This window comes from Armigeres subalbatus, chromosome 1, assembly GCF_024139115.2.
Source record: "Armigeres subalbatus isolate Guangzhou_Male chromosome 1, GZ_Asu_2, whole genome shotgun sequence".
NCBI lineage: Eukaryota > Metazoa > Arthropoda > Insecta > Diptera > Culicidae > Armigeres > Armigeres subalbatus.
In genome coordinates this window covers 203298694-203321861 of record NC_085139.1, presented here as the reverse complement: position 1 = coordinate 203321861, position 23168 = coordinate 203298694, and the positions used below count along the sequence as shown (strand labels likewise).

At 40.2% G+C, this 23168-nt stretch overlaps 1 protein-coding gene across 1 annotated transcript in view; it reads right to left on the bottom strand.

Annotated features, from left to right (window-relative positions):
- Window positions 1-3691: 3691 nt before the first annotated feature.
- The window catches only part of LOC134205684 (kinesin-like protein Klp10A), a 157393-nt gene continuing 137916 nt past the window's right edge, over window positions 3692-23168 (bottom strand). The window contains 7 exon segments of the mRNA XM_062681199.1: window positions 3692-6296; window positions 6664-6838; window positions 6907-7482; window positions 7485-7586; window positions 7650-7896; window positions 7960-8486; window positions 8557-8651. Coding sequence (XP_062537183.1) covers window positions 6151-6296; window positions 6664-6838; window positions 6907-7482; window positions 7485-7586; window positions 7650-7896; window positions 7960-8486; window positions 8557-8651 — 1868 coding nt within the window. The 3' untranslated portion in view covers window positions 3692-6150.

The window sequence follows — 23168 nt, the reverse complement described above, 5'->3', positions numbered from 1 at the left end:
GTCTGGTTGCTACTCCATTATGACCAGATCAGCTGTTCTTGCACAGGGAACCAACAGATGTTTGCTTGGGACTAGCTCACATCTTCAATGTACAAGTACTGGTGATCTCATTTGTTAGGTCATACTGGCGCCTGCCACGTCAGAATGCAAGTCAATGTAGGGGGGAGGAAATAATAATGCAATCACTCGCCCACTGCAAGCCGAATATACCTCTGCACTTGCCACGAGTTCATGAGGAATTTGTTGGAATTTTTGGGTTAGGTTTAGGGTTTTTAGTACCGACCCTTTTTGGCGAGTCCCGGTACTACGGTACTGAACCTTTCAGTATCGGGAGTACCGGGAAAATACCGGCACTGGAAGATTTTTTTTTTCGAAAATCATTAAAATCAATAAAAAGTCAGGACTTAATGGTAACGATTCAAACTTTATTCATTGCTTTGTATGTATGCAACACTTGTCTTGGGGCTTATCCTTGAAATATGCTTTCAAAACGCACAGCATATTCATATTCGCATTCGCATATTCGTCAGACATACGGGATCGTATTTTAGTAGCGAAGCTTCCAGAAACATAGAAAGCTCTTTCTGAGTCTACAGAAGTAGGGCGAACTGTTGCTAGTGAATCATGAAGCATTGACAAGTATTTTTCTTTCAGCTTTTTCTGAGTCGTTGTAAGTTAACCCTTGTCTTACAATTTTTACGAATCCTGGTGCAGTAATCGAACTTACAGGAACAAGCGGGGACGATTTGGAAGAATACTGAAGTGTGACGTTTTTTTTGGGATGTGACGATGTCGTTGCGGTTTGATTGTCTTGAGGTACGTCATCGGACGCCTGACGTTTGTCCTAATTGATTGTCGCTGTCGTCACTGGCGAGACATCTTTTGCTGGCAAGGATAGGGCACTAAATGTCAACGAAGGAAAAATTAGTACGTTTTGATAGATAGGTAGCCAACATGTTTGGGGACGATAACAAAGGGAACCGCAGCGACAATCGTCCTCTATAGTTTATTACCTCTATTGTCAGATGTTTGAAATTTTAGTAAAAAAAAAATATCTTTCTTACTAGCTGCTGCATTCAAATAATGTGGTTTTAACCATCGGAAGTTTTAACCAAAACTTTTTCCTTAGTACCGAAAATACCGGTACTTTCATTAAGCTAGTACCGGTATTTCGGTACCGAAAGTTGGTCGGTACTCCCGGGAATTCCGGTACCGGTACTAAAACCCTAGTTAGGTTCGAGAGGCAGAGGTTCGTCTTGGTTAACGAGCTGCCAATGTGATAGATAGGAGAAAGCAACTGAATTTCTAATTGGATGTAGGAAACGAGCTCTATAGTTTCATTTCCAATTCTAGCAGATTACTGTTAGAATATTCAAGTTGAAGGTATAGGAATTGAGATGGAAACGGTATGGAAGTCCATTTCCAGTTCTAGCGATTGCTAGAACATGAGAAATATAAAGAAAGATACAAAGTAGGAGAATGGAACGGACCTGGGATTGAACCCACGACCTCCTGCGTATGAGGCGAAAGCAGTAGCCATATGACTACCAAGCCCGCTTCCAATTTAAATATCACCTAAATTGAGAAGAAATACTTGACCGTGTTATCTGCTGCATACGGGACGAAGTTTTAGAGCCCTATTACGGCTAGCGTTGTCTGCTACCAACGGGGGTAGCCACGATAAAGAAGATTGACAGCCAAAGCAGCGGATGTGGTTAAAAGGGGACATGACTTACAAGATTAGCGGGTCCAGCACTAGGCCGTCAGACAGTGAAGTGGTGCAAGTTCTTCTCCATAGTGAGTGATTCTGTTTTTCTGACAGTAAAGCGTCACGTGTCTGGACAATAGAGTCCCAACCGATTATTGGAAGCCAGAACGCCCGAATGGACAAACCGGGGACTGAATCTCCTCGCCGAACAGTGTTGTGAGCCGACAATTCAGCGTTGCCTATTTTTCTGGGATCGTAGAGGTCGACCGGAGCGTACTAGTCGCCCCAAGCATCGTCAACCATGAATCTGAGCCCCCGCCCCCCCTCCACCCCGGAGAAATCGTGTAGGACCCGGCTATCGGAAATACCACGGCGGCAGATTTTTTTCCATCCTGGTGGACCGCCTATGGACGAACGCATTCAAGCATTCAAGATCCTCCGTTCCGTCAAGCACTTCTCGATCGTAAGTTGTCATTCACATTTCGAAGCAACTGTCGCAGGGTGCTGAATATGAACGGGCCTCAAAATCGTAAAGCATCACGCTCGGTCCAAAACCTGTGCTAACAGCCTCAGTCCACAGCCTAAGCATACAGTATGCTGCATAAGCACACATCTTTAACACACAGCTCATGTTTTTAACTTGAGCTCGAGCCTGAGCTGAACCGCACCGCGTTCATTTTTCGCACCCATGTAACATGTTCAGTGCTGATGGTGAACACGAGCTTGAAGGAGAACGCGCGCTCGGGTTGAACATGCACTGGCAAAAACTGCACTCAAGCTCAGTGCCGCTCATGTTTTCGTAAAGATTGATTGATTTGCGTGGGATTTCTATCAGATTCGACAAATCGGCGTTTGAATCTTTGTTTACAAAAGTAGATAAGTCGTTTTGAAAATTTGTTGTTGAATTAACGATTAACAACCCTGATCCCAGGGAAATTCTACTCACTTTTTTGTGATTAGTACTCACTGGGAAAAAAGACAGTAATACGGAAATACAATTCTACTGACAAGTGTGTAGATAGAAATGATCGTGCAGAATGTTGAACAGCACACACTTAGAGACAAGCCGTTTTGGAAAATAACCAAAACTTTTAAGTCATGCCTCGCCCAATTCCTTTTTTTTATCCCAGATAACGTTGTAAGGGTAGCTTGATAACTCCGCATAACTCCTTCGGAACAGGCCATCGAAATAGGTCATCATTGCGTCAGCTCGCATAATCCTGAATGGAAAACTGTCAGTCCACACTCCACATGCAGCAACCATTAACGAGCATGCATACAGCCTTCATCAGACGCCCAGACGCCAAACTCTCAACATTTATCAAAAAACATAAAGGCTTCAGGCTTCGAGAATACTTTGAAACTCAACTCGAACTCAAAAACACGACTGCCCAGTTTTATGAGCATCTTTCACCGATCTTTTTTCAGCTACTTCCCAACGTCCTGTAAGTCAGCGAATGTCATCCCCATCCGGAAGGCCAGAAGAATCGTTCTTTTCCAAAAAGCTATCGTCTAATCAGTTTTCTCTAAGGGTTGTCCTAGCTTTTCACTCCCTTATATTGGCAAACTCACAGCTTTTTTTTTTCGAGAAACAGTTTAGTATCCGATACGGCCGATTAACCGTAGACAAGCTGACACCTCTCTCATCTACAAAGGTTAGAGTGACCCTGGCCTCGATGTCCTGACAAACAACCTCATCTCGACGTTTTGTAAGACAATCTTATGAATTAGAGACGTTAATAGGCTGCTCGGAGACGAGCCAGCCTCGGGCTGCAAGTCTCCTAAATAAAGACAAAAAAACCTTAATAGGCTATTAAAAGGCGCGTTTGTGACATGTGCTTAGGACAGACCTGTGGTATTCTATCCATGGCACATGGAAAATAACAAACAATTCAAGATCACTAAAGGGAATCCTAAAGTAGGCATCTAGAGTAAAATTGGCAATGTGATATTTCAACAAACGGAAATCGACAACACAGAAACTTTTCAGCGTTAATTTTGATTGTTATCATTCGAAGATGAGTATAAAAGAAACTTCCTTTAAATCATATTAAAAGGAAACAAAACGGGATTAATTCCAATGATTACTATTTAAACCATTATCAACTACGCGAGCGCACTCGGTGCCTCTGTTGCATCATTCTACCTGCTTGCTCGTTCTCCGACTGGTTACTATTCCTGTGACTTTTTCTTCGATCAAGTTTCACGTTGTCAAAATCATAGCAAAGCAATATTTTAGCCAAATAAAAAAAACGTTTATTCGATTATATCCAGAGGGAGGAAATAAGAGAGATTTGATAGTATACTACAAACTTAACTAACATTACTGATAAATAGCTTTTCTCGCTTTCTTTTGACTGGGTTCTTTATTTCCAAGTAGAAACAATACACTTCCTTGTTGCATTTTGTTCAAATCTGATCACACTCGCAAAATACTCCTTATATACTTGTGTAAATTGTTAATCTTTCATAGTTTTGCATCAGTTATGTCTGCTTCTTATAGTAATAATATGTGTGTTTGTTTGCCTTTGTTTCGTCTTTTTCTGCCTTTGTATTTATAAGCTTTCCTATCTACATTCTTTCCATTCACACAATCCTTGTTCTCCGATACCTTCCGTTACTGCCTAGAGAAGGGTTAAGGTCAGTGTCACTCGATCAACATATACATTGAATCTGAGCAGATTGTTGCTCTTATCTGTCGGATCATCTGCATTCAGAACCGCCACCTGGGAAGTTCTTACTCGTGGTATAGTCTTTCGGTTAACTCAGCTAAGAGTTACCGCAGTCTTCCTGACTTTGTAAGAATAGATTGACCCATTTGCAACTCTGAATTTGAATTGCATTTCTGTGAGCAGATTATGACGACCAAAACGTTTTTACAACAAACACGACCCTTGACTTAGTCTAGGAATCGATAAAGGTTTGAATGTTGGAAAGGTATTCAAAAATCGAGGCCTGAATAATGGACAAATCATATCACTACGGTTAAAAAAGAGAACTTAATAATTCGGGTTGAGTTAAATTATGCAATGTTTTCATTATGCCGTCAAAACCCCAAGGACGTATAGATGTCTTCAAGCGGGTGGTATTCTGGATGCCAACAACAAAGTCCGAGTTGTTTTATGAAGTTTGTAAGTTTTGAATTAAACTTTTGAAAACAAAATTGTGCTTACCATAAAAATCAATACAAGGTCCATCAAAAAGAATCAAACAAGGTGATTCAAAAATATTTGAGCAATCACATTTTAATCTAATTTGAGTTTAATTTCGGAGTTCGGGCAGACTCCTGCAATTTTTTTATTTTTACTTAAACTCAACTTGAAAATACAGCAGCCTTCGGATTAATTTAAACATTGAGTTGACCCCACAAAAAAACGTGAAAATTAAGGAAACTGCCCGTTTGTCATGTGTTGTTTTGTAGATAATCAACCCTATTATTGTTTACGGAGGATCGATACTTTCGAACGAATGCGATTCGTTCGAACCGTTTCTCCACTTTCATCAGTTTGAAACTTGAAATAATATTGAATTGAATAATAATTCAATCCAACATGAAATAAATCCCATGTCCGCCGGCTTAAAACTTACCATACGTCCAAATGTTTCGAGTGTTAAGAGAGATAAGAATAATCATGCCTTCTTTATACTTAACAATTTATTATTGGTCGTTTCGTTTAGATTACAATCACTTTCAACAAATTGTCAACACTTGTGTAGTATTAACTTTCTTCTCGTCCGAGGAATGAACTCATTTTGTAGCAAATTGCCAAGCAACATTAGCAGGTTATATACAGTTACTCTTTATTTTTTAGGATTTTTGCTGCCTTGTGGTAAATGTTCTGTTTATTGTTTTTTTATTATTTTCCTGCATCTATGGTGACTACAAAACGAAATGTCTCACATATATTTGAAAATAGTTTATTTCTCGATAATATCTTAGGTAGCTGATCAAATTCAGCACAAAATGGAATCATCGGTTTGTTTTGGAGTGTTTTTCCATACATTGTTTTAGCGATGGGTGAAAGTAAAAAAAACTGTAAAAATAAATAACATTTCTATCCACAAAACTCCTCCAGTTTTTATGTATAGATAATTTTCGAAGCCGCTGATCAAGTAGTAATCTTATTTTCATATGTAAGTCTGTTTATGTCCTTATTTGAATTTGCGTTCGACTCTTTCTACAACATTTTAGTTCATTCGTTCGCAGAGATAAAACTGCCAGTCTTGCTCAGAAAAGGACTAATGCCACTAGAGTGGAGGGGCACCATCGGACAGCACAGCTTTTTCCCGCCCGCTACTAGTCGCTGGTCCAGCAAGCGCACAGCATAAACATCATTCCTATTCCACGCACACGCTCACCCACTCATGCTCGCTCGATCTTATGTGGTATCATTTTCATTTCGTTTAAGCTTGCACTAACAGAAAAGAAGCAGAAAACAAGCCTAGTTGTATTTTCGACCCGGTTTGATCTTGTGCGACAACATTTCTTCCTTGGTCAGCTTCGCCCGGAACTCAGACATCAAGTCTCTGCAGGTCGTCGCAATTTCCGCCAGCTGAGTGAATAGTTCTTCACCGCGTTTGCAGTAGGCTGTTGGAGTAACAAAGTAAAAAGAAGTCAAATTAAATGCAAGTTCAAACTACACATTCCTGTAAAAGGTCTTATATTAGTTTTAGGCTTCATCGGAACGTTTCAAATTGCAAAAAAAAGTGATGTTTCGTAAATATTTATTCAATTACACAAAAGATCGATTTTATATTTTTTCTTTGTTCCTTTCATTAGTTCGAAGCAAAAAGTTCATCACACTTATGTGAGATCAAGGTATATTTCGAGTATTTTTATTTAAAAATTCTAGGGTAGATATCTAGTTATAAAACTTCTTCATTATGCTAAAGATCTTTAACAATATTTTGCTAGAGTTTGCTAAATAAAAATAAAATGGAAAAAAATAACTCACCGTCTTGATCGTAATCAACGTAGTTCATCAGTTTATACAGCTCTCTCGATTCGGGCAAGAACTTCATCAGAAATTCGTTGACTTTCTGATGGTGATCAGCGACCTCCTCTTCAGTCTGTTGTAGATCGGAAATGGCCGCATGTTGGTTGTACAGTTCCACTGACATGTCGTGCTCCTGCAAAATAAATAGGGCCGTAAGTGCATGTGTCAATCAAAATCACTGTTTCGCAAATCAGTACTCACATTCAACGATCACAACTGAGCTAAATCGTTCTCCGACAGCATACCGTTCTTGGGTTCGTCGCTTTCCATCGGTTCGACTTTGTTCGCCCGTTCGGACGGGTCAATGGCCACTAGTTCCTTGACGCGATTGGCGTACCGCAGCGTGTTTAGCGTGTGCTCACACGAACTCAGTCCTGGTGAAATCATTGCAATCATACAGGTTTTGCTCTTCTCACCAATAAAGGAATCCCTCAGGACCTGGGTGAGCTTGCTGACTCGGAATGGCAAATGGGCGTTCTGTTTTCCTAACGCTCTAATACACTCTTTCAGTGCCAGTAACGATTTGTTAATTTCAGCACCTTCCATCCGGGTTTGTCTGTTTGCCGATGATGTGTCCGCGCCTCGTTCGTTACCCGCAAGATCGATAAACGAAAACTTGCCATGGATTTTAGTGGATCCTTTAGGACGAACGACCAGCTGGAATACGGCATGGGATCGAGACGAATTGGCATTAGCCGAAGTTTGACCAGATGTGCGAGTGCTGTTGCCATGATTAATAATTCCTAGGACTTCTTCTAATAATGATTAATAATTCCTAGGACATAATCAACCTCCTTTTATGTAAGCCCTACTACATGTACCTGCTATTTACCGTCCTCAAGAACACGAAACTTCTGTTTGTTCGAGAGAAGATCGAATACCTGTGAAAAAATACACAATTCAAGTTAATTAAAATTCGCAGCCTGCAATACCAACAAGCTCACCTTTCCGCTGTAGATTTCGAAGAAACTCGCCGAAACTACTAGATTCAGATGACTATACTTGGGACTGTTCAGATAGGCAAAAACGTCCTTGGCGGCCATGGCGTAGATACCATTTTTGCAGTCCTGTACCTTGCCATTGAAATCGCCTCCCATAGTATGTGTTTTACCGGAACCTGTTTGACCGTATGCGAAGCAAGTAGCCATGCCACCTTCGAAAATTGTTTGCACTAGAGGTTTTGCTGTGTATCTGAAACGGGTGAGGAAAAACTATAAACTTTCATAATTCGAAAATAAAGCAAAGGACTCGTACTTGTAAACCAGTTCGTTGCCACAGGTATCATCGAAAGCGTAATCGAACCGGAAGTTGTGGTTCTCAAGAAATTTGGTCAAATCAACCTTGGTTTTCGGTTCGTGTACGATCAGTGTGTCCTTGGTGGGTACGCAAATAACGTCCAGTTCCTTGCGCATCACCTCCTTCCGGCTGACCGGCCGCTTGCGCACGCACACCGTGATTTGATTATCGGCGATCGACTGACCGTCCAGCAGGGGCCGAAAATCGATTTGGCTTTGGTATTCACGGATCATCGCAGCCAGTTCCCAGTTAGGATTACCCGGATCCATGTTCATCAGGGCATTCTTTTCCTCTCGTATGACCGCTTGTTTGGCGCGCCGTTTCTCGCGATTCTCCTTCAACCGTTCCACTTCTTTGACAACGTATGACCGCCGAGGATTGGAGGCATCCTTGCTAAGCTGGGAGGCCACCGTCGTCGGTGCCGCGATCTGGGATGCGGTGGTGGGCTGGGCAGCCATCGACATCCGACCAGTGGGGGGTTGTGGCTATTATTGTGGTGGAAAGAAAGTGCACTATTAGACACCGTTTGCGGAATGAAACTATAAAAGTAAATACCTTTGCCTGTTTTGCTTTTTGTGGGGGAATGTTCTCTGACTGATCTTGGCCGTTGATACTCGGGGCCAGCGAGGTTCGGGCTGTTCGTGTAGCTCCTATGGAGAAACAGAAGAATAAAAATGGTTAAAAAAGAAGGCCTTTGCAGGTCTACATAAGAGATTTGTATATTTTTTCATCCCTCAATCCTAAATCTTACATTTGACATTCGTACTAATTGAAATATGGCATGGAAAATGTTGGAAATGTACCATTGGTACGTGAATCTAAACTGAATAGACCCTATTGAGTGGTCTTAGTCTTAGATACGTTAGTTAGATACGAACAGCCTTTTGGAAGATCAGGAAAGCAACCCCGGCGCTAGTAGGAACTTCGCTGTCAGGAAAGAAAGGATAACTCATCGGAAGAGATACAAATCTAAGCATCCGAAAGTGTTGTTCATAACAGCGTAAGAGGCGGCTAAACATCGTTCAAGTGCCAAAAGAAAGCTTCTGAGTAAAAGTGTGCACTATAGTCTTCCGGAAATTAATGGATTTCGCGTAAGGGCCTTCAAGTCAGTCTTTAAAACAACCAAGAAACAAATACTTAACATGAGGACCGAAAAAATCAATGCACGGCATTCTACTCGCGACTTGAACGTGCCATTATTGCTGCTGCCATGCAGGTACCCAGTCCGGAAGTTCAATTTTCTGCCGTTTTGCCAGCATCAGGTGGTGGTCGTTCTCCAAATCAATATAAATCACATCTATCTGGCGTCACCTTACCTTAAGAAATAATCTTCTGCTGATTACCAAAAACATTAAGTTAGTTATGGTCAGAGCCGTAGCATGGATTCCCAATGCCCTTGGCGATTAAGCGCCCCTTTCTTACTAGGGAAATCAAAATGTGCAATAGTTTACATTTGAACCGTTCGTTTCAGAAACTGCATATGTGACATTGTTTGGACAAAATCAGATTTTTATATAGGGGTAATAGGGCAATATGAACATACGGGCAATATGAGCCACCCTCGTTTTGAGCTTATTGACAAGTTTTATCATGTAAAAGTTATATGATCTTTAAAAGGATGCTACACATATGCATCAACGTGAAAACCGCATTAAAATTCAATTCAAACATGAAAATACACTTGAAAATGTAAATTTTCGCTGCATAGGCAAAATTATTATAAGATTTGAAGTTTATAAATAAGGTTTTGACTCAAAATTGATTAAAATACAGGTCAAAAATACACCACAATCAAAAGATATATTAAAATTGAGTATTGTACACACATGTTTGTATTGATACAAATCTGAATTTATCATAAAACTTTTTTTTTCCCAAAACCAGTCTCTATGGGGCAATATGGGCATACCTGCACAGAGCAAGATATCAGGCCTTAAAATACGAACAAGTTCAAATTTCAGTAGTCAAATACAAGAATATTATCATATATGTAAGATTCATTACGGAAAAACTATAACAGCGCATTACTGCGATTGAAACAGCAAAATGACCATTGGCCAATTGAAATGTGGCTGTTCAAACGGTGAAGAGTGGCAAATCGGTTCAGTCCGCTGTTGCGCGGTTTTTTAATTTTATTTGGTATGGAATACTCACAGCTGTTGTAGGAATATCATATTCTTCCATATTACGATACTTTTTTCGCCCAAATAAACGTTTTAGATGGGTGGCCCATACTGCCCCAAATGGTGGCTCATATTGCCCCGTATAGTCGGGAACACACATTGAAATCAATACATTTTCAAAAGTGCATTCCAACAATTTCCAAACGCATTTTTCGTCATCCATCGACGTTATATGAAAGGTAACATTCTCTAGTATAAGTCAACTACATTTGAACGATGTTTTTTTGAGCTTTTCAGCGCTTTTCGGAACGATTTCCTTAGGTGGCCCATATTGCCCCGATCACCCCTATTCAGAATCCTCTTCCAAAAATACGTATTCTGACAATAAAAAATGTTTGGAAAAGTGTGATTTTTTTTCGTTTGATTAAGAAACAACACATTGCACGGGCTGCAGGGACTACTTCCAAGGGCTTGACGATCCCTCCCCAGGCCATCTGCACAGGTAGGAACAGAGAAAATGTATAGACCGGTCATCGGACCGGATAGTCTGCACACCGTATCGAATGATAACGGCCTACGAAGCATAAACTTCGCAGCCTCTCGCGGAATGGTAGTCCGAAGCACCTTCTTTCCTCGCAAAAATATCCACAAGGCCACATGGAGATCACTTAACCAAGAAACGGAAAACCAAATCGATCACGTTTTAATCGACGGTAAAATCTTCTCCGACATCACGAACGTCCGCACTTACCGCAGTGCGAATATTGAATTCGACCACTACCTCGTTGCAGTATGCCTGCGCTCAAAACTCTTGACGGTGTATATAGTCGAACGCCGCGGCTTAACATTGGACGGCTACAAGACGGTAGACTAGCCCAAGACTACCGCGCAGCAGTTGGAAGTGGCACTCCCAAGGAAGAGCAGCTAGGCGCACCGGTGCCCCCGGATCAGAGAAACGCCTGATGTGACGCCGAATATAAGCAGTTAGTGGAAGAGAAGAATGCAGTATGGACGAGATTTCTGCAACATCGCACGAGGGCAAACGAGGCACGATATAAACGGGCGCGGAACAGACAAAACTCGATTTTCTGAGGAAAAAGCGCCAGCAGGAAGATCGAGACCGTAAAGAGACGGAGCAACTGTACCACGCTAATAAGAGCGTGATGTGATCCAAAGGTGGCGGCAGCACTACGAAAAACACCTGAATGGCGATGTAGCAGACGAAGATGGCGGTATGGTGATGAACCTGGGAGAACGCGCGCAGGACATAACTTTACCGGTTCCGGATCTCCAGGAAATCCAGGAGGAGATTGGACGGTTAACGAACAACAAAGCCCCTGGGGTTGACCAACTACCAGGAGAGCTATTTAAACAGGGTAGTGAGGCACTGGCTAGAGCGCTGCACTGGGTCATTACCAAGATTTGGGAGGAGGAAGTTTCGCCGCAGGAGTGGATGGAAAGCGTCGTGTGTCCCATCTACAAAAAGGGCGAAAAGCTAGATTGTAGCAACTACTGCGAAATCACATTGCTGAACGCCGCCTAAAAAAATTTTATGCCGTCGACTAGCACCAATTGCAAGAAAGTTCGTGGGGCAGTACCAGGCGGGTTTTATGGGCGAACGCTCCACCACGGACCAGGTGTTCGCCATTCGCCAAGTACTGCAGAAATGCCGCGAATACAACGTGCCCACGCATCATCTATTCATCGACTTCAAAACCGCATATGATACAATCGATCGGTTGATCAAAGCGACGATGGATCGGATGATGTGCGTAGTTCGAGTTTCAGGGGCATTCTCGACTCTCGAGTCCCTTCGAAACGCTCATAGGGTTACGGCAAGGTGATGGTCTTTCGTGTCTGCTATTCAACATCGCTTTAGGGGGAGTAATACGAACGGGCAGGGATTGACACTAGTGGTACGAGTTTCACGAAGTCCGTCCAGCTATTTGGCTTCGCCGACGACATAGATATTATGGCACGTAACTTTGTGAAGATGGAGGAAGCCTACATCATACTGAAGAGGGAAGCCAAGCGGATCGGACTAGTCATCAACACGTCGAAAACGAAGTACATGATAGGAAGAGGTTCAAGAGAAGACAATGTGAGCCACCCACCGCGAGTTTGCATCGGTGGTGACGAAATCGAGGTGGTAGAAGAATTTGTGTACTTGGGCTCACTGGTGACTGTCGAAAATGATACCAGCAGAGAAATTCAGAGACGCGTAGTGGCTGGAAATCGTACATACTTTGGACTCCGCAAGACGCTCCGATCGAATAAAGTTCGCCGCCGTACCAAACTGACAATCTACAAAACGCTCATTAGACCGGTAGTCGTCAACGGACACGAGACCTGGACGATGCTCGTGGAGGACCAACGCGCACTTGGAGTGTTCGAAAGGAAAGTGCTGCGTACCATCTATGGTGGGGTGCAGATGGCGGACGGTACGTGGAGGAGGCGAATGAACCACGAGTTGCATCAGCTGTTGGGAGAACCATCCATCGTTCACACCGCGAAAATCAAACGATTGCGGTGGGCCGGGCACGTAGCCAGAATGTCGGACAGTAACCCGGTGAAAATTGTTCTCGACAACGATCCGACGGGCACAAGAAGGTGAGGTGCGCAGCGGGCAAGGTGGATCGATCAGGTGGAGATGACTTCCGGACCCTCCGTGGACTGCGTGGTTGGCGACGTGTAGCCATGAACCGAGCTGAATGGAGACTTCGGCCTTAGTCTGAATAAATAATAATAATAATAACATGTGCACGGATTTTGAAAAGCAATTATGGAGCACTGCTTGCCGTTTCCAAAGTGGAAGTGCCCCAGGACGTTAAGTTTTGCCTAAAACTTTTGATCTGTTTTAAAGAAATCGTAAGATTTCGTACCACTTGGTTTTAAAACAGTTTTTTGTGGTTTTCTCGGAATTGTGTAAAATTCACTTGAGCAGTTTCTCAAACAAATTATTCATTTATAGAGTAATATTTAGGTAATTTAAGTAAGATTAAAAGGTGATGCTTCAAATAATAGTCAATATTGGGTGGTATGTAAAATACAGTTCCCGAAATTTTGACTAATACAAAATATGTAAGGAGCCTCACAGAGTCGTAGGCATTTCTAGACTTTCGTAAGGAATCTGTAAAAAGGATTTTAAACAGGCTGAAGAGTGGAGGATCATTATAATTACTGAAAGTTCTTTATTCAGGAATCTTACCTACACATACTCAAAATCACCAATTAATTACATATTTTCTTCATGATTTCTGTAATCTATGATCGAATATTAATAAACCAGTGAAAACCATTGAAATTGTACCTATTATCTGGAATATTAAAGTAAATAACTTTTTTATGGACTTATTAGATCTTTTATGGACGCCTTATTAGATCTAAAATCCCACTCTGAAGTATGTTGGCCAATGGTCGGAATCGTTATCGAAACTTTTTAGATAAAGAAATATTCAACTCTGTAGTGTATCTGTCGGTAATTTGGCATTGTTGGCTCGGATTTTTTTTGTCGAAAACTAATATTTTGAGGGTGCAACAAAATAAAATTCAGATAATTTTGAGGATTTTCAAAACATTCTTTAACAAATCCGAGGAGTGTTTTTAATATTTTCATTTAAATATTTATTTTTTATTATCCCCTCCCCTTGACCTTTCAGAGACCAGTAGGACAAAATGTTACTTAAATATTTGTAACGGCCTTATGGGCCCCAGTGAAAAAAAAAATCAAACTTTAAATGCCTATCGAATATTCAACGGATTCGACCCAAACGTATAAGATTCTGGTTTGCTGGAATCGGAACAAAAGGGGTCTCCTAATTTGGTCTGCCTCAGATGTAGTCCCTCCGTGACCATAATAGTGGCAAATATTTAAAATAATCTAATACACGTAATTTGGGAATCAAACTTCACGATTTTCGAATATGTGATTCAACATAAAACTTTTAGATCCTAGAAAAACCGGAATATTTCTTGATAATTCTTGATATCAGCACCCCACAAAAGCCGACCCCGCCTACCGCATGACATGGACATTATCGGCCGAACATTTGCAAAGGTGGCAGAACTGTACACCCGCCTGAAACGTGAAGCGACAAAATTGGACTGGTGGTGAATGCGTCAAAGACAAAGTACATGCTTGTGGGCGGAACCGAGCGCGACAGGGCCCGCCTGGGAAGCAGTGTTACAATAGACGGGGATACCTTCGAGGTGGTCTACCTTGGATCATTACTAACGGCTGATAACAATGTTAGTCGTGAAATACGAAGGCGCATCATCTCTGGAAGTCGGGCATACTGCAGAAGAAACTGCGGTCAAAAAAGCGAGCGAGATGGGTAGAACAGGTGCAAAACGACTTGGCGAGCGTGGGGCGTATTCAAGGATGGAGAGATGCGGCGTCGAACCGTGTATTGTGGCGTCAAATTGTTGATTCAGTGTTATCTGTTTACATGTAGAATAAATAAAAAAAAAATCGGGATTTCGTCAAAGAATTTGCCCGAAAATCTCTTCAGGATATCCCAAGCAAATTTCCACGGAAATTCCAATGCAAAATAAATTTCGACAAAAACTCTTCCAGAAATGAAATTATTTTAGCATAATTGCATCGAAAATTCCCCAAAGAACTTCTGCGTAATTTCTCCTTTAATTACACCATCAGCAATTGTTATGAAAACTGCTCCAGAAATTAGCATTAGCATTAGAATTAGCATTGAGCAATTCGCACAAATTCGTAGGTGATACAAGCCAAGACTATTGTATGAGAGTAGCATCACTTTCATCCGTTACCACATATATTGATTTGGGACTAATCACTAACTCTTAGATGGAAGCAATGCACTCTCCAATAGTCGAGATCTGTCTTGGCCACGTCCTTGCGAATGCTGAGGAAGGGGATGGATTATTAGTTCGACACCTACTTAAGAAAGATGCAGAGAGCTCTACGACCTCTCATAGGTGCCACAGGAGGTTTTGGGATTGTGTGGAGGGTTATAACAGTAGGCATCGTTTTGGTAGAACGTGAAACATAGAAATAACTAAGATAGAAATACAAAGTAGGAAAGGGACGAGCCTGGAATTGAACCCACGACCTCCTGCTTATAAGGCAGAAGCGGTAGCCACAAGACAGCTCGGTGGTCTTGTGGGTACCGCTTCGTCATGAAAACTGCTCCAGAAATTCCTCCGAAAATTTCACTAGAAATTTCTCTAGTCATTCCACTGGACACTTCCAGGAACTCCCCCGGAAATCCGTCTAGGAATTCCACCCAAAATTTGCCGAAGAATACCTCCGGAAATTCCTTTCACTATTCCTCTTGATTTTAGCTTAGGAATTGATCTGGAAATTCCTCTATAGTATGCTCCGGAGCTTCCTTCAAGATTTGTCTATGAATTCTTCCAGGACTTCCTCCAGAAATTCTTCCATGAATCCCTACATGAATTCGCCGGACATTCTTCAAGAGTTCCCCCAGGAATTCCTCCAGAACAGTCTTCAAAAGTTCCTTTGCATTGCGTTACTTTGATGCAGAAAACATGGAGGTGGAGAATGCAAACTCCTTACTTAATCAATCCATCCTTGCTTCGATTGATAACATCATTTTAGTAAAAATACCGCATCAATGATTTGAATCATTTACCTTCTCTTCATGTTGAAAAAGCATGATCTAGTCCTCAGTGCGTGTTTTAAACCGCTGTCAAACCTTTGAGTGTATAACTTCAACTGAGACGGTGGCAGGAGACATACCCAGTTTTAAAGTATTTCATTGAAAACATAATTGTTCACTATTCAAATATGGGTCGAGAAAAGCAAAGTGAATGTCGAAAATATTTTGCTTGGTCCGAGTCAGAACAAAAAATTCAAATGTATAATCGATGGTTGCCCTGGCTATGGCTTCACAAAAGACCATATCGGAATCTTTTCTCGGCACATTTCAAACAAGCATCCCGATATCGCACAAGTATTTATCAGCTGTCCTGTTTCTTGATGTTGATGATAACCATATTTTTAATTGCATATTCATTGATAAGGTGCTTGGCATTTCAATCAAACGCAAGCCAGAAGCTCAAGATGACAACCCTGTTGCAAGAGTGGTGAAAAAGGTTAGTTAGTTTCGCTCTGGGATTGTTGAAATGTCGGCCAAGCAATCGATATCATTCAATTTCTTCAATTCAGAAGCTTGAGATTGGTCCCTTGGCTAAAGCACTCGGAATAACAATAAACTCAGATTCGGTATCCACTGAAGTAGTAAAGGTAGCTTTCTGAAAGAATCAAAAACCGGATGATATGCCTCAATTGTGACAGTGCATCATATGATATTTGATGATGTACCAGATGAGGACGACTTTGAAAATTCAGAAGCAGATATTGACGAAGATTGCGATGATAACATCGTTGATGATGAAATGCAGTTGAAAGACATCTTCTCAAGCACCAATTCGGAATGTATCGACTTTGTACGCTGTGGTGCTCACACTATTCAGCTTGCAGTTAACGGTGCGATTAAACAAGATATATTAGCGAAAATATCTTCAATTCGCTCGAAGCTGAAACTTATGAAAACTGCTCAATATCGTTCGTTGTTCATGGTAGCGAATGTTCCTCTACCGAATATCAGTGTAGCTACACGTTGAGCTCCAAATACAATATGTTCCAGAATGTAGTGAAGCATGAAACATTCTATAGAACTATCGGAAGTAGCGATGAGAAGATCAACATTACCGAGGAAGAATGGATCTTAATTGAACAGTTTCTTGAAGCATTCGAACCAGCAAACATTCTAACGAAAGAGTTACAAAAGCAGAGCCTTATCGTTGGAGACATGTTTCGACTTATCAAAATCTGCCTGCACAAATTGCAGATTATTAAGAGTAAAGGAAACCCCTTGGTGCCTGAACTGAAACATAATGCATAACGAGTGCATCAAATTTTTACCAGCAAAGCTGCCAAAGCTGCTCTTTTATTTGATCCTAGATGGAATTTTATGGACTCTCCTTTCCTTACCAAAGACGATAAAGCAATTGCAATAGTAAGATTTTTGTTTTCGTTTTCCATATTTAAGAAATTTTAATCAATTTTTATTCAACAACTTATTTAACAGGACCACATTTTAAAAATGGCAAAGATTTTGAAAACAGTCCAGGGAAACAGTAAAAATCAGGAAACTCATGAAGAACACAATCAAGATTCGCAAGACACAACCGTAGGAGATGAAGATTTTGAGAAAAGTCTGGAAAGTGAATGCATTAATCACATGGCATCCACAAATTCGCCAAACGTCGATCTTAAAATCAAGCTTTTGAGTCTCGCCAACTCCAAGCAACGCATGGACTCGAAAACGGATGTATTAAAACTGTGGGAATCGAGGCGATATGACGACCCTGATCTTTATCTGCTGGCAATGGTAGCATTAGCTGTTCCTTGTACACAAGTTTCGGTTGAGAGATGCTTCTCAGGCCTTAAGCTATTACTAGAAGACCATAGATAAAGATTAGCCTCATCGAAGTTAGATGATTTTATGATTATTAGATTTAACATGAATTTACTTTCCGAAGCAATTATTAGACTAAGTAGGTAATAAGGATTGCTCATCACAGGTATTTGTTAATAATGAATCACTGATTATAATAAAAAATGTAACAATGCAATCAAGGAAAGAATTCTTATTTGCAATATTTTGCAGTTTTTTTTTTCTATTTGTGTATTTATTTGGCTCATTCGTTTACTACAAAGATCTATTAATTCGGTAATATGAATATTTGGTCGGGGATCTACATAATCGTGCCAAGCTGCGTTTTGACTGTGATAATTTGATCGCAGAAGGATAACGAAGCTCAATTTATATCACTTCATGTCCGGATTTATTGTAGGACATGCTCAGTTATAGGGCTGAGGGTTATCCTATACGATTCACGATCAATTAAATTTACTACACGCAAACCTGAGCAAAAAATGCTCTTGGTTGACGCTTGATGCAGAATCCCGGCCATTTAATATTCTAACAACAACAATTATTTATTTCTTGCGAGCACACTGCTTTCTCAGACGGGAGCCCTTGACTTGACCTGTTGGCATGGAATTGCTTCCTGGAATACTTTTGCCACTTCTTCTAGCTTCTTTGCTTGCTCATTATACTAAGGACACACCTGTGGTATTTGTACCATGGTACAAGGTGACAAGAAAATATTTCCAAGACTATCTTTAATGAAAGACAATAATAGATATGGCACTAATATCAAGATTCTTGTACCATTGTACGAATACCACCAGTGTATCATTAGTATTACCCTGTGAATTCCGTCTGTGAAAGGGCGTCATAAAACATCCATCCTTTGTAGGCAATGACGTCTGTCATTTAGTGGAATATACGCACTGTCCATGGTCGAGTCCAAGGTATTGAACCTGAACCAGAAATTTTTAACAAATAATGTGATTACCTTTTTCACTAGCGCCGATGACACATAAATCATCACCGTTGAGCTTCGGTGGCAGATCAAACACGTGTACGTACCGTACATTTGCACCAGCGACACATACACTCACTTCTACAGACCATATTTCCATTTGTACACGTGAACTGCCGTGAATATGCATTTTTTATTAGCGCCTTACTTTTCCAACTGTTGCTCTCGACAATAGCATCGGAAGATTCAAATATGTTGTCGTTAATAAATCAATAGTTTCAATGGAATTGGCAAATTGCTGGAGAGTATACGAGAAGATTCATATTTAAATCTTAAAAATAGATCAAAAGGTTAAAACGCTATTAGCGTCCAAAATCTTGCCTAAACTTGTGAGGTTCCGACTTGCAAATTTTCGTTTTACACCCCCCCTGATCGAAAAGGAGCATGTTTGAAATGATTTAAATCAATGATGCAGTATTTTCAATCAAGGAGTAATTAAATGTTGATATTCCAGTGCATCACACAGTGAATCATTTTTTCAAAGCATACTTTTGTGAATCCTTCGCAAAAAAGGATGCTCTTTGAAGACTGCTCCAGAAATACTTTCGGGCATTCTTAAATGAAATTCCTCCGTGAGTCCTTACAGAAATTTCTACATAAATTTCTATATGACTCTTCTTGAAATTCCTTCATGAACTCCTTAGGGAATTCCTCCAAGAGTTCCTACGGAAGTTCCTCTAGGAATTCCTCTTTTTTTTTCGTGAATTTCCCCGGATTTTCCTACATAAATTTCTCCGAAAATTCCTACATGAATTCTCCGGAAATTCCTCAGGGAAGCCCTCCGGGAATTTCTTCAGGAACTCCTGCAGGAACTCCTTCGGGAATTCCTCCAAGAGTTCCTCTAGGAATTCCCCGGGAATTGCTCCCTGACTTTCTCCAGAAATTATTCCATGAATTCCTCCTAGAATTTCTCCGGATATTCCAACATGAAATCCTCCGTGAATTCGTACAAGAACTTCTCCGGGATACCTCCAAGAATTTCTCTGAGAATTTCTCCAGGAGTTCCTCTGGGAATATCTCCGGTAATTCCTACATGAATTCCTATAGAGTCTCTGAAAATTCAATACTTTCAGGAGATTGTCCAGGAATTTATCTAATAATTGCTGCGGAATTAGCTCTAGTAGTTAAAAAAATAATTTTTCAGCAAATACTACTCTGTTTTCATACGCATATTTGTCGCATGTTTGCTGGGATTTCCTGGGATGTACATAGCACAGTTATGCGTATCACGGCAGTGAGGAAATTGCTCCCAAAATTCCCCCATAAATTTCTCTAAGCATTCATTTGCAACCCTGTCCCTCCTTAGCTGTGCGGTAAGACGCGTGGCTACAAAGCAATACCATGCTGAGGGTGGCTGGGTTTGATTCCCGGTGCCGGTCTAGGCAATTTTCGGATTGGAAATTGTCTCGACTTCCCTGGGCATGAAAGTATCATCGTGCTAGCCTCATGATATACGAATGCAAAAATGGTAACCTGGCTTAGAAACCTCGCAGTTAATAACTGTGGAAGTGCTTAATGAACACTAAGCTGCGAGGCGGCTCTGTCCCAGTGTGGGGATGTAATGCCATTAAGAAGAAGAAGAAGAAAGGAATTTATCCAAAAGTTCCCCACAGAATTCGTTCAATAACTCCCCCGAAAGTTCCTTCGAAAATTCTCTTAGAATTCCTCCCAAAATTCTCTCAAGAATTCTTCCGGAAATCCCCTCAGGAATTCTTCCAGAAATTCCATCCGGAATTTCTACGAAAACTCCCCCAGGAATATCTCAACATTTCATCCATTTCTACCTCAAAAAATTCCTCCAGAAATCCTTCTGGAATTCCCTTGGGGTGGAACACATATTATGTAAGCTTTTATGGGGGGAGGGGGGTATATCGTTTTCTTACGCACCATATAAATAAAAAAATATTTGTATGAAAAAAATCTTACATGGGGGGAGGAGGGGTCGAAAAACCCAGAAAAATTCCGTATCTGATATGTGTACGACCCCCTTTTAAATTTAGGGGGAGATCCCCAGCGCCGGACACCTCCCAATACCGGACACATCTAAAAACGGCACTTGCAGAGATCCCACAATCATCTTATATAGTACAAAAGAAAGGTATTGAAAAGTCCTTCAGCTTCATAGTATATCAGATCCTCATGTTGTAAACTTTTTACAAAATTTGAAATTGAACAAAAATGTCAAAATTTTTCATGTTTCGCCTTATTTTAGAAGGTTTGAATCGACAATATTGAAATCAATCGAATGCATTCTGATTTTGTCGAGATGATCTATATTAATCATATTTTAAATAGCGTTCACGATTTGTTAGATATATAATGTATATGTGGTGCAAAATCAATTTCTGTATCCGGTAGCTGCCCGAGCAAAGTCGGTTAACAAAATAAGACCAAATTGATATTAAAGCTCTGCTCTTGAGATTATGTTGAAAACAAAATTTGATGTCAATTGTTAGGTAATACAAAATGATATCGCAACATGTTTTCAATATGCATTCCTCAGTCATCATAATGATAGCAGCTTTATATCAAATTATGCTGTCGATTATCTAAAGTGTATTTTACGAAGATTAAAAGCAATCTGCAAACAAAATATGCTGTCGTCGTTATGAAAGCTCATAAAAATAATCTAATTGAATACTCATTTTGTTATCAAATTTAAATTCTTATGATATCAAATTTAGTAATCATGTTGATTCCATTGATAACAACATTTGTTTTCAGTATGATTTCACAGTGTAAAAATATGCTCTCGTTTCTGCTGTGTGAATCGTTAATCCATACAAAACGAGATCAATTGGAGTAATCAAATAATTGACATCATGACAGCAAATTTTGATTTCAAACTTTGCTCGGGTGTCCTCCGGGTCCGACACTGATTTTTTTATGTGATCAAATAGCCATTCTTTGAACCTGTTTTGTTAAACTTACTTCAATTCCGGTATTTTTTTCTTGCTAAGGTATCAGAAAGTTACAGAAATAAGCAGAAACAAAATTTGAGGATGTCTTTGAAAATGGTGGGAATTTTGAATAGGATATAAGAAATTTAGCAGGAGAGTCAAATAAGCTCTACTAACACGTGTTAATATCTACAACTTGAAGCAAGTGAGAAATATTACTATTCTTAATGATGTCTTTACTCATGTAACAAGAACTTGGTCATATTTGAACATGATGCAATAGTGTCCGGTACTAGGAGACACTTTTCTGAACCGTGAAAATTTTCACCAAAATTCAACATCAAAATACATCGTCCAAAAACGTGTTCAAATGATCAAATATAGTTTGTATGAATCATCAATGATCATGTTTTGTGTATATGGTATACAAGTGAACATAATCCGGATAATGAGAGAGTAATTCGTTAAATGGCTTATGTGTCCGGCATTGGGGGATCTCCTCCTATATATTATTTATTATTTTTACAATACCATCTAAGATTCTGGGATTTATCCAGAAATTTCTCAAGGAATTCCTCCATAAGCCCTCCAGTTAACCAATCCGGAGTTGGCTAATTAGATTCTCAGTCTGGCCTAGTGTGTTTTCGGGTGGCAAACATTTTCGTTTTCCAGGGTATCACCCAAGATACATACTTATAAAATTGGCAGGCACAGAAAGCTTTCAAATAATAGCTGTGGAAATTCTAATGGTAAAAGTTGATGCTTAATAAAAGTTGGAAACAGGCCAAGTTCCAGTTTGAATATAGAGCCAATGAAAAAAAATGAGAAGAAGATTTCTGTAAAGTTCTCCACGAGATTCCTCCGAAAATGTCTTCATAAAACCCTTCCCAATCTAAATCTTCCAGAAGTTCCTGCAGAATTGGTACCAAAACAATCCTCCTGCAATTTCCCGAAAAATCCTTGAATGAGTATTTTAAAAAAGTTCCTAGAGGAAATGCCAAAGCACTTCCTCAAAAATTTTACAAAGAGTTTGTTATAGGCATTTACGAAGCCATTGTTGGAGAAAAATCAATTTTCGACTTGAAAAATGCTATAACAAAAGTTTTTTGGCAGAGCAATTTTTTTTGGAAAACGAAAAAAAAAGATTTTAAATCAATAGTTACTTGATTGTTTTCAACAGTTTTACCATTCTAACTCAAAATTGATTATATTACCAGTCTAATGAAACCATAAAGATGGGCCAAATAATGCTTTTTGTTGTTGAAACAATTTGATGAAAGTTGGAAGCTGCAAAATTTGATGGGTTAAAATTTTATCTAATCATCGTTTTTTCGCACAGGAAACTGGTCAAATAAATTCAGTACTCTGGAGTCGCTTTTTCGCGGGTCATTTTGTTACGTGGCTTTTTACACGGATTTTTGGATTTGTGTTTTTTTACGCGGATTTTTGTTTATTGATGTCACAGATCGGTCAACAAACACCTGAGATATGATCCGCGGAATCTGTGAAACTGGTTCAGAGAAAAGTGGCCATAGTTATACGTTTTCAATTGTATCAATTGTTGTTTAAGGTCTATAACAATGCAAATACTTTTGGAGCGGAAAAAAGGTCTAAAATGCACCCATGGAGAAAAATAGCCTAACGAAATTGTTAACAATACATTTCTAAATACACACACGCACATACGCCC